Source organism: Choristoneura fumiferana, chromosome 17 (genome assembly GCF_025370935.1).
Source record: "Choristoneura fumiferana chromosome 17, NRCan_CFum_1, whole genome shotgun sequence".
Taxonomy (NCBI): domain Eukaryota; kingdom Metazoa; phylum Arthropoda; class Insecta; order Lepidoptera; family Tortricidae; genus Choristoneura; species Choristoneura fumiferana.
In genome coordinates, this window is record NC_133488.1 from 16,907,643 (window position 1) to 16,919,919 (window position 12,277).

The 12,277-nt window shown below is 35.9% G+C and overlaps 1 protein-coding gene and 1 long non-coding RNA gene across 4 annotated transcripts in view; one reads left to right on the forward strand and one right to left on the reverse strand.

Moving 5' to 3' along the window:
* Positions 1 to 12,277, forward strand: part of LOC141436862 (uncharacterized) — a 281,086-nt gene that overhangs the window by 252,004 nt on the left and 16,805 nt on the right. The window lies entirely within an intron of this gene.
* LOC141436853 (kin of IRRE-like protein 3) overlaps positions 1 to 12,277 on the reverse strand; it is a 100,241-nt gene that overhangs the window by 39,490 nt on the left and 48,474 nt on the right. Inside the window, exon 1 of one of the 3 annotated variants that reach the window (XM_074099930.1) lies at positions 11,865 to 12,226. The exons of 1 other annotated variant lie outside the window; for it this stretch is intronic. In XM_074099930.1, the coding sequence (XP_073956031.1) occupies positions 11,865 to 11,922 (58 nt within the window). In that variant the 5' untranslated portion in view covers positions 11,923 to 12,226. Of the gene's footprint in view, positions 1 to 11,864; positions 12,227 to 12,277 lie in introns of those variants that run through there. One more of the 3 variants, XM_074099932.1, reaches the window with a different exon arrangement.

The window sequence follows — 12,277 nt, forward strand, 5'->3', positions numbered from 1 at the left end:
ACTGTAGATCCACAGTCGCGCCTCCGAATATGTCCGAGCCAAATGAGCGCCACTTTGGTAAATGTGGCCTTCTTTTTTCTCAGTACGTTGTTGTCAGTGCAAGCGTAACGATGCCCACGTGCGTCTTTAAAAAGTGCAAAAATCACTCGCGAAAACGGAACAAATCTGATGGAATATCATACTTTCAGCGAGTATTTGTTGTTTTTTCTATTAAATTCTAATAATCCGCGAGAAATATTGATTTAAATTAATTTTAAAGCAATTTCTAAATTGCTAATTAAAAGATAAACGGTGCCAGAATTCCACAACATTGACAAATGCCTTGTCTTTGTCACACGCACAGGAAAGCATATCAGTAAAACGAAACAGATAAACAACAGAACATGGAACAAAAGTGTAGTGGAGTTGCCGCCACTCTATTTTATTTACCGAGTCGCCTAGCAACGGGTAGCTATGTCGTTTGAATATTTACCTTGAAGTTGGCGATTTTAATTATGTTTTATAAAAGCTTCGATAATATAATGTACTGACTGTCTGACTGTGTGGTTTATTCGTTTTTGTACAAAATAGATAAAGCAATTTATGAACCACAAACCTCAATGAAGCCAACTTTGATAAAGCGCTCGCCAAATCTACACCGTATTAATCACTATGTTTACCTATTGTTTTTTTACACTAAAAAAATCATAAGTATTTAACACTGTTTACAAGGTTTATAATACAGTTTACGATTTATTCACACTAGTCGAGCTTCTTATTATATAATTACACAACATACGAAGTCCGAAGAATTTCCCGCGAATGAACTGTGCTGACAGACAGCCTGCAACTTTTTTTTTAGAGCTGCGCGCGGCGTGCGCTGGCAATGGTTTTAGAAGCAAACAGCCAGAACCAAGGAGGATGAGAATTCAAATTGTTTTTTATTCGAAATACTTGCACAAGTGCTTACATTTCGGCGATATTTTTAGAAGCTTTTCTGTAGCTTGCCCTGTTTGCTTATTTATTTATTTATTGTTTGTTTGGGTCAAATCTTGGAAGCTAAATTTGACCCACTTCCAGTGGTCCGATCGACTTGAAATTTGGCATACTTATATAAATTTGGTGACAATACAATAATCTGGTAGTGACAACTTGGTGGTTCTGTCAGAATCGTCTCTGCAGGAGGGAACTCCTCAATAGTTAATAGTACCGACTTGAAATTTGGTACAGATATGTAGTTTAGACGACAATTCAAGTACAGTCAACAAAAAGTACATTCGGCATAAAAGCTTGTATTAAAAATTAAATTTTTAACAAAAATTTATTACAAGCATTATATTTATTTGCAGTGTAATGTAACTATGTTTGCTCGGGTGGAATCTTTCAACTCAAATTTGAAGTGGATATCTTCAACCGATTGAGCTGAAATTTTACACGCATGTATACTTAAATCCGATGACAATGCAATATTATTATAACATGGAGTTGATCTGATGATAAAGCTAGCGGGTGACCATAGGAACTCTGTGATAAACGACACGACCACATCGAGTTTGGACTCGTTTGTCTTCTTGACGAGTACTTCGGTAACCAGGGGCATAAAGTAGGTCTCTAGGTGCAGCGTTTTGGGCTGTGCGTTGATATATCAACAGTCAGTTAGTCAGTTTATTATTTTAATTTATATATATAGACAGTGCCGGATTAGCCCATAAGCAAATTAAGCGATTGCTTAGGGCATCACGACTTGGGGGCACCATAAACAGCACCAAATTTTTTTTTGTTAGCACATAAAAGGTAAGGCTGTTTGAAAATCCGCTCGCTCGTGCCTCCCCATAATCTCTATCGTATTTCATAAATATAATATTTCGTCGTAATAAATACTTATTTAAAATATCGATAAGGGGGGGGGGGGGGCGTGCATTGCTTAAGACATCAAATAGTCTTAATCCGGCTGTATATAGATTATCTCAAAAACGGTAAACTTTTGGACTTAAGAAAATTAGCTTAAAAGTAACCTTTTAATTTTTTTTAATTTATTTGACAAAAAAATTTTATTACGAAAGTCCTCTCCGAAAGCCCGAATGCATTCTTTGTTCTACAACCTAAATTCGTCCGTCTTAAGAAACGTCAAACTCATCCAAGCAATCTTGCAACGTCGCCTTCAATGTAGCAAGTGAAATTAATCCCTCTGCCTTTTTTGATAAGGCTTACATTCATATTCGAGCATGCGTATGTGAAATTGTGGAGTTAGCTGTCAAGTGTCAAGCGTTGTGGAGTTTTGCCGCTAGCGAAATTCAACTGTAATAGAGTAAAGACTAGGTTCAAATTTCGTCACGTATTCTTTCCATTTGTTTGTGTGGTGGGATCAGTGTTTCTACGCACACGTAAATATTTTTATTAATTGTGGAATATGGCCGCTAGCGAAATTCAACTGTAACTTAGTAAAGACTAGGTTCAAATTTCGTCACGTATTCTTTTAATTAATTTGTGTGGGTGATGATTTTATTTGTTACACAAACAAATAAATAGTTCGGACATTCTTTGATGGGGATTTTGTTTGGCAATGTGTATCTACAGTTTAATACATCAGTGTATTGCGCCGTATACATAGCGAAGTACGTGAGTGACATTTGACCGTAGGTACGAGTAAAGCTGCTACACACGTTAAAGCGGAGTTTCACGTTACGAGTGAAATCTTTCGAGTAGGTAGGTATTTACCAAGCAATACATTGCGGGCTCATATTCATCCCTTACTCAATGAAAGTTCGGTAGCCCCGCGATCTATACATACATAGGTAACTCGGATACTTTTACTCGCATGGCGAAAACCTAGCTTTTTAGCCCCGTATTCTGCTGACATACGTATAGTGACTATACCTATGTCAGCTTGTCATCATCATCATCATCATCAGATAAATATTAAAAAATACCACTCATGGATATCTGCCGCACCGGAACATTGCAGATGCATTGCCAGCCTAGAGGGCTAAACTAAGATAGAACTTATGCGCAAGTAATTCAAAAAGCTGTTTCCACGCCAGTACCCAGTAATCCATTTCTAATTAAAAATCTAGTTCTTAATACCTTTAGACGGAAACATGACACTAGATCGTTAACTAGCAACTTGCTTGCTAATATAATCACACTCAAATCAAAGTACTTGTTCACCTACTAATGGATGCTGACTGTACGTACTAGACCCCTCCGTACCTAATGAGGTAAACGGAATGCTAGATGAACTCAAAGTTGATGTTACAGATACAGATCAGGGTGGGATACTGGAACCAAAAAAAAACTGTTAACTTTGCAGTCCTCTAATCTTTAGTTAATTCTCAACAGTGTTTTACAGTAGCTTGCAAATAAACGACGTAGTAATAAAAAAAAAACTATACAGCCGCATTGATAACTATCAATTATAACTGCATACCCACTTTTTTTTTCAATAAACAATAACAAACCCCTAAAAATTTTGTTTTTAACTATGGCTGGATATATGATATCAATAGCATATCTCAACGATATTGTCATCGATAAAATCTAAATAGAACAGAAATAATATGGGTCTTACGTGACCATTTATTTAAAGAAAAAAGGCAATGGAGGGTGAAATCCGTCCCTTGCGCCCTTAATCTCGCGCCAGCATGTCATCAAACAAACATATTTATTCCATAGATATGATAGATATCGATGTTTTTTTATTAAAAAAGTTTGTGAGCTTAAGAAGTTTCAATATAAGAATGATGCTGGCCGTATTTATCTTTAAAAGCATACCCACTTACGATATGTTATCATGACATGACAAGGATGTTTTTTTAAAGCCTCGGGTAAAGCCTTATAAGGGATATCTAAAATGGACATCGACGGTCAATGATAAGTACGGAACGGAGAAAAGATTCGTCATGTATAGGAATTTGCAGTTGATGGTCAGTGCTGTATGCGAACAGAACTTCTGCTTTCGATTGTTAGAAACATATTACGAATCCATTTATTTTTAAACAGGTTTGCGTTTGTGTAAACGACGATTTTGTCTAATGATTGAGAATACATACTTGCCTATTAGGTAGATACTGTAATATGCCATTCACGCATAATTCACTTACTGAATTCGAAGCAACGAATAAATGAAGTTAAGTTAAATAAAAGCTTGTAGAGTACAGGTCCAATGCAGACTTTTTCGCTTTTTGTGGCAATTTTACTAAACAAGCTTTTTGTTTTAGAACAAAAAACTCCTGAATACGAGTACAAGTATAAAAATATATGCGGGATCACCTCTCGGGATACCAATTAATTAACAAATCCCTTTGTTAGATGGACGTATATGTTCGACATGATTGTATGACCCAAATTCACTGAACAAAAATATTCAGTTTCACCATTCCAGTTAGCCATTGCATTATAAGTACTACCTATATGTAGGTTAAAAGTAATAGTACATTGTGTCTTAAGTGCGGTAAATAAGGAATTACGAACGAGAGTCTAATAGAAGCCCTAAGTCGAAGACTGAGGGCTTTAATGAGTCGATGTTCGTAATTCTAATACCGCCCGTGCGGCATACAATGTTTTTCGTCACATTTGCTAGTCAATTTGTATATTTGTAAAAGAAAAACTAATATTCTTTCAATAATTGCCGATACCGCTGACTACGCTCTTGGCAGTGCTAGCTCCCCGCCGACGCAGCATGTGCCCGAAGTGCGCGCGCCGCGCTCCTGCAGGCGCTCCTGCACGCCAAGCAGTAACAAACTCATTTACCGACCATGGGCTTCATGACAAGAAAATTAGTACGGGCAATGACTCATTTACCGACCACGGGTTTCATGAGAAGCACATTAAGGTAAGGGGTTTTATTTGGGGGGTTGCAACTAAGGTAGCCTGCATTTTACGACACTGTTTACGAGCAAGTGTGATGAAAAGTATAAACTATTAGACTGATTTTAAAACTTAAACTAGGAAAATTCTAGAACTAATTAACTTTCTAAATGTAAACACGGGCATGACGATTCATTTTATCTGGGGAAATTAAGTTTTCCGGGAAAAGTCCCCAAGCGGGGGGAACTAAAGTAGGTAATTTATTGAAAAGTGAATACTCAACGTTATCGAGTTATCATAACAATGAATGCATTTAATCACGCACAAATATTGATTTCAGTGTATTTCCTGTGGATGCAGCATAAATATTCGATAAGTTTTATTTATTGATACCGTACGATATCCAATTCAAATATTCACACAAAACATAATATTTACATACACGTCATTTACGATATGAGAATTCAGGTATATTTTTTGAAATGCAATATGTATTGATGCTATAGAGGTATAAAAACATATACCTACTACTACTACATATATATTGTTCTCGTGCTATTGTTGTTTTAAATTAGAATGATATGGTAAAACGCATTTAATCACATCGGCATTTAAAAATATACAACCTATTGTTAAACCAATCTATAGGTACATATGTACTTAATTTACCTAGGTACAGTCACCAGCACTAATATCTGACACAACAAGCGTGCATAAATAACTGATAGGTACGACTCTACTTCTAGGGCCGGAAGGACGTGTCAGATATTTTTGCACGCTCCGCTGTGGCAGATATTAATGCTGGTGACTGTACCTACCTACATTCCAGTCATGCATAGTTTTGATTGGAATTGTTACCTATTGACCTTGTAAGGGCAATCAAACATTTAAAAACAGAAAAATTACAAGTAGTTAAATCTTAAAAAACCGGCCAAGAGCGTGTCGAACACGCCCGAAATAGGGTTTCGTAGCCATTACGAAAATATTAAGTAATATTTTTCTAAGGATTTCGTATTTTTTACGGAATATTCCAAGTTTAGATATATTTTATATCTTAATCTGCTATTTACTCTTAAACTACTAATAATTCTCAAGAAAACTTAACCGTTATAGTTTTTCTTGTAAGTTTGATATACTTACTACCATCCTGATTTTTTTTTCAAATTTTTCCACCCACCGGTTTAGATTTTAGAGGGGGGGACGCTCTATTTTAATGAAAATTTGCACTTTAAAGTTGAATATTTTGCAAACACATCACTGAACCGAAAAATGGTTTTAAAAGACCTATCAGCACTTTCAACAGCTTTCTAGCATTGATAGTCCCTGAGCAAAGCCGCGGATGGACAGACAGACAGACAGACCGACAGCGAAACTATAAGGCTTCCGTTTTTGCCATTTTGGCTACGGAACCCTAAAGTTTGCTTGCTTAAAAAATCTTGTTGCCGTGTAGGATCTATAATTGATTAACGCACTTTAGAAATCATTAATTAGGTACCTATACGGGAAATCAGTTAGACAAGCACCTACCTATATAACTAAACAGTGATAAAATAACTAATTGGTCAATGAGTTAAACATAGATCGGCAATGCTGCCAGTTAATTTTAATTTTTTACGCTATAATCCGCATAAATTCTTGGAATAGTACGTATGTACGTGATAATGATAAATTAAAAATTAGATTACTTATAATCACTCTTATCAATTTCACTCTACGTGTGATCACTCCAATATTTGGTTTTATTACACTAACATATCTACAATCGTAACTAATAATATAAATGTGGAATATGTTTTTCTCCGTTTGTTCTCTCTAAACGCTCATGATTCATCTAAGTAATCTTAAAGTTTGGTATCAAACTACCTCTTATCCCTATTTCGATGTGTCCTATGGGAGATTTTATTAAATGCGAAAGTTTGCGTGTGCCAGCTAACATGTGTTAGATATTAGAATATTAATTCAAAATAAGTTTTTTTATAAAGTTGAAAAATGTGGAGTGAAGTTGCTTTCTGAACGCGTGACAGATGACAGCGGGCGGCGTTTTTAAAAAAAAAACAGTTCTCTTGTGAACAAGCGAAAATAAACATATTCATTCGGAGATCTTCTTTTCATTGCAATCTTTTACATGTTTGTTACTTGTTCACGTTTGAACGGCTAGACGAATTTAAATGAAATTTTGAATGCATGTAGGGAAACTCAAGCGAAATTGTTAAGTAATACTTGTAGATAAGAAGGTGTACCTACGTTGTTCTTATAATTTAAATATTCATGAGAGATTTTGATGATAAGTTGCAAGATAATAGACAATATCAGTCGATTAGGTGAACAAAGTGAACTTTGTATTTTTGAATCTAAAAGAGAATACAGAATAGGTTTAAAGCAGTTTTAAAAGCACACGCCGTGCCATATTGGACAGCAAGTTATTCGAGCTTCTTCTTAAGGATTAAATGTTAAAGAGAATTCCTCTTTGATAAATCTTGACGTAGTATTTATTAAGTATAAAACAAAGTTGCTTTCCGCCGTCTGTCCCTCCGTATCTATTTATGTAAGTATTTGTAGGTAGGTATACCTACTTAAGTCTTTTTAAACTAAGCAACGGATTTTAGTGCGGATTTCATCAATAGAGAGAAAGATTCAAGAAAGGTTTAACTACATACTGTGTACCTAGCGACGCACCCCGGCTCCGCACGGGTTTAGTTTTACGGAAAGGGTGGTGAAAAAAATATGAACTTTACCTACCGTCTGTAGTCTTTGGTTTTATTGTTTTGCCTCTTTTTTAGGGTGCCGTAGTCCTACAAAGAACCCGTTTAGTTTAGGTAGGTATGTTAACGACACGCTAACATAGTGGCAAAATAATCTTGATAAAATGAAAAAAATAATAGGATAACTCCCGTACATTGAAAAAGTGTGGGGATGTTTTTTTTTTCAAAGTAAAGTCATAGTATTCCGGATAGGTTATTAAAAACATTGAAAGTTTGCGAAGACTATTTTTGATTTAGGGATCCGTTTGCAAAAACTTAGGCTTTCAATTTAAATTTTTGTTGGTGGTGAGCATCACAAGAAAAAATAGTGTAAACCCACAAGCTAAATCAATGACTTAAAAAAAAACATGATGGTAAAATGAAAACTACCACAGCCTAGTAGATACGATTAGTAGCCTAAACTAAAAGGTAACGAGTAAAAGCCGATGATCAAAACTCAATATTGAATATTTGCCGCATATTAGGACGGAAAAAGATTTGCACCCCCGTTTTGATTATCAAAACCTGATGTAGTTAGTTCTCTGCATACCTGACATTGTCAAGGTTTCTTCTTTTATACCGTTTCCAGTGACTCTGCCTGCTAAGAATTTGTTTATCGCTTACACGCGGAAGCTGCGCGATTTTCCGTTACTTAAAAAAACTTTCCTATGTCCATCGCAGGGTCTCTCAGTTAACTAAAACTCTTGTTTCGAATCGTTAACGAAAAAGACAATTTTCCAAGAGATTTATACGTCTTCCGGGATACAAGATTTCACCATTAATGCCGGGAAAAAACAATTTAGACGAAAAGACAATTATCGCGAACGTCCCCGACTGGCAATTAATAACCATCCATAATAACAAAACGGGGGATTTAATTGCGTTAAAATACATTTCAGCATTATTTGCTTGATGCAGACAGTATTTTTTGCTGTGTGGATAAAAGTTAGGGTAAACTAATGATTTTTCTCAGGCTATGCAGCTTTCTGATATTCACTATGGTGAATTTCCAAAAAATCATAATAAGTAAGGACATAAAGAAACATTTGAATACATGTAAAGATACACAAAATGATCTACATTACATACCTAAATTTTTTCAGCAAAGAATTTTTTTGAGCAAATTTCAAGCCTAAAAGAAAGACTTTTTTGACATAGGTAGGTATTTTGACAAAAAAAGTATCTATTCGAACCACTCAAAAATATGTTATTGCGTCGGAATAACAGTCTGTGCATGGTACTTATTTTTTAAACTGAATAATTTCATATTTCTTAATAATTTATTGAATCAGGCGTTACTTTGCGGAGGTCCATATCAATGAACTAAAAGAATTTTATTTCTTTACACACCCGCGACCTTATGATAGATAAATTTATGCAAGATATGCGTGTCATGCAGTTCCTCCACCTCTGTAAGAACACACACAAATCACATTAACCCAACTATCACCACCACCACACTACACTGACGCTTTTCGGACCCAATTAGAGCTCATCTTCAGAGTAACACAACCGTACACCATGCTACGAGATGTGATGTGATGTGGTGTTCGGTTGTGTTGCTCTGAAGATAAGCTCTGGTTGAGTTCGAAACGCATCAGTGTAGTGTGGTGGTGGTGATAGTTGGGTTTATGTGAATTGTGTGTGTGCTTACAGAGGTGGAGGAACTCCATGAACACGCATATCTTGCACAAATTGAGCTATCATACGGGTACTGGTGAGCAAAGATTTTTTTTAGTTCATTTATATTTTTACAATTGACTGTACGTTACTTTAAAATTAAGTCCATAAAAGTTGTTAAAATCGGAGACATGTAGCCGTCTCATCTAAATAGAGATTCGATCCATTGGGGCTTTGAATACGGCTGGCTCTGAAAATTAATGAGTTTTCACGCTAAATCCTTAATCAGGCCTAAACCGCCCGCATTTGGCCTGCATTGCCAAATTGCATCCGTCTAGGTGTTGTTAGTATGACGGGGATTGCGCATTTCGGGAACTTTCGGGGTTTTCACGAAAGTTTTCGTGCTCATCGGTGCTGGTACGGTAACCGCATGCGATGGCAGTTAAATGTTTCGGACAATTAATTTGGCTTAAGAAATGTTTCTGGTTTTGCGAGTTTGTAATTTTCAGTGAGTATGACGGAACGAAGAGTTGTTCTTTTAACGATCGCGCTTTTTAACATCAATAATTTAGTAGTTTATAAACAATTAAGAAGAGTAAGGACAATATTTAATCAAGTATCCCATCTTAGGCCTCTAGGTTGGCAACGCGTCTGCAATACCCCTGGTGTTGCAGATGTTTATAGGCGGTGGTGATCTCTTACCATCAGGAGACCCATTAGCTCGTTTGCCATCTAATCAAATAAAAAAAAAAGTGACATTCTCTATAAGTCAAAATTGTTAAGTAAGGCAAAACCAGAAAAAGAAACTATACTTAACAATTGTTTTTACAATAAACTATCAACTTGCATTCCTTCAATGAAAGTACAGAATACCGCCCCGAGAGAATTAATGTTTTCTTTCTTCTCTTTCTTTCAGAAGGATGGATTTACAAACTTTTACCTCCATGAAATTATGTGAAATTCTACTAGGCGGAACCATGCATTCTGTAGGTAATTAGGTAATTACTTCTTGACCTTCAATGCTTCACTGATCGCATACTCACAGTCAAAAAATGTATCTAACGTTAATGGTTTTAAGGAACCCCAAAAACGTGCCATAAGAACACTATATTTTAAAAAGCTCACTCAAGAAAACTTTTAAATTAATAAACTCAAATTGTACGCAAAACGCGTTGTAAGCAAACCCAGAATATTAATCTAACAGTTAGATATAAAAGGGAAAAAGTTCGACGTGGAAAGACGGACAAACATACAAACACACAAACACACACACTTTCGTATTTATAATACGGATCAAGACTTAGGCCGAGGCGCACTACGGCTAAACCGCCGCGGTTTTTACCCACGTGATTTTTTTCTACAAAAGTCAACTTAAAACCACCAGTGCGGCCGCTTGCTTTAGTTTACTTGATTCACAAAGTCACGCGGTTAAAAACCGCGGCGGTTTAGCCTGGGCCTAACGTTATGGAAGTCAGGACGTAATGTGGTTTATCTGTACATATGTATACAGACAGGAGAAACATAATCAAGGCAGATTATCTAAATATTGCATTGGACGCGAGGCCAGTCTCATTACAAACCTCAAGACTAATGGGGCATCCTCTCACAAACCATGTCGCAATATGAATCGCAGTAAATTTACTAACATTATTTTACCGTAAGTTTCCCTTTCATTCTATAATCACGGGTACATTAAGATGGCTATCAAAATTGCCGAAACAATGAATAAAAAATGTATAGCTAATGTATTATGCATATGCACCGACCTGCTTGGTCAGCCACCGTAATTGTATCAATGTGCCTAAATTCAGGTGGTAATAGTAATAGATGCAATGTGAAATGTTCTTTATACGGCTATTTTCAGTTAAACGTTCGAGGCGTTGCTAAATCATTGGGGAGATTTTGCACTAAAATCGATAATGAAATTGTAAAATCACTTACGTATTGATTGTGTAGGTACTCGTAGGTATCTAACGATAATTATTTACATAATTGAGAGTGAGTTTGTTTGTATGTTCCGCTTTCACGCCTTTACTGAACTGATTGCCGTGAAATTTTCCATACATCATATTAGAAGACCAGAATCAATATTAGGATAGTGAACAACGGCTAGTTGTTAAATAAAAAAAAATGTTGATAGGTAATACCATCAGCCAAATAAGTGGTCTATCAATTTTCAAACAAGTTCCTATCAAATGAATATGTCGCTAAAGTCGATCTTTCAAGTTGACAGACACGTCTATTGGCATTATTGTTTTGTGACATCCAAACGATTAACAACTTTAGGGTGGTAGGGTAGACCACATATTTGGCTGATGGTACCTAAGTACCTACATAATTTTCATTTACTACCGTATGTATCGTTACCTGTTGTATCTTATTTCTGTATTTCTTACTATTTGGCGTAACATAAAAGAGTTGTACCTATTGTATTGTATCCTACGAATACAAACTACCTGGAACATGGAAAATCTCATAATGATTATTATGATTTGATAAGTATGTACATAGACAAAATAATTATAATTAGGTATTATTACGAGACCAACAGCACAAATTCGTGTAAAAGTAATTATTTTGTATACATGTGTAATTTAATCATTAAATAAAAAAAAATGTCATACAAACTTAATCCAACATATTTTTCTTATAATTAATACGTTAAACAAAAATAAGCGCCAATTGCCAAAATTTTACGCAAATTAATTATGTACTCACCAACTTGGATTGCTGATAAAACCAAAAACAAACACTTCACAAAACCGTTCCGATTCATGTTTCCAGTTTTATTAATTCTTCCAAATAACAACAATTCATCGCACACTTAAAAATCCACTTGAATTCTCTGTTTTAAACTCCCGCGTAAATTCTCGCATGTTTAATCGACACTGATACAGTCAAATTAAAAAGTGTTTTTTTATTTTTTAAAGTTCGAATTTCGAACGCGTGTTTTGGCGCGGAGCGTCGTACAACCGGCCAGCGTGCGATGCGCCGAATGAATGTAAAGGCATGCACACACGACTGGTGATCGACCCCACCGGAACCACACTCTATGCCCGCGCGACTGCCATGTGCACCGCACCGAAACGCACCTTAAACTAACTTTGGCTTGCGTACTACGAGAACTTTAT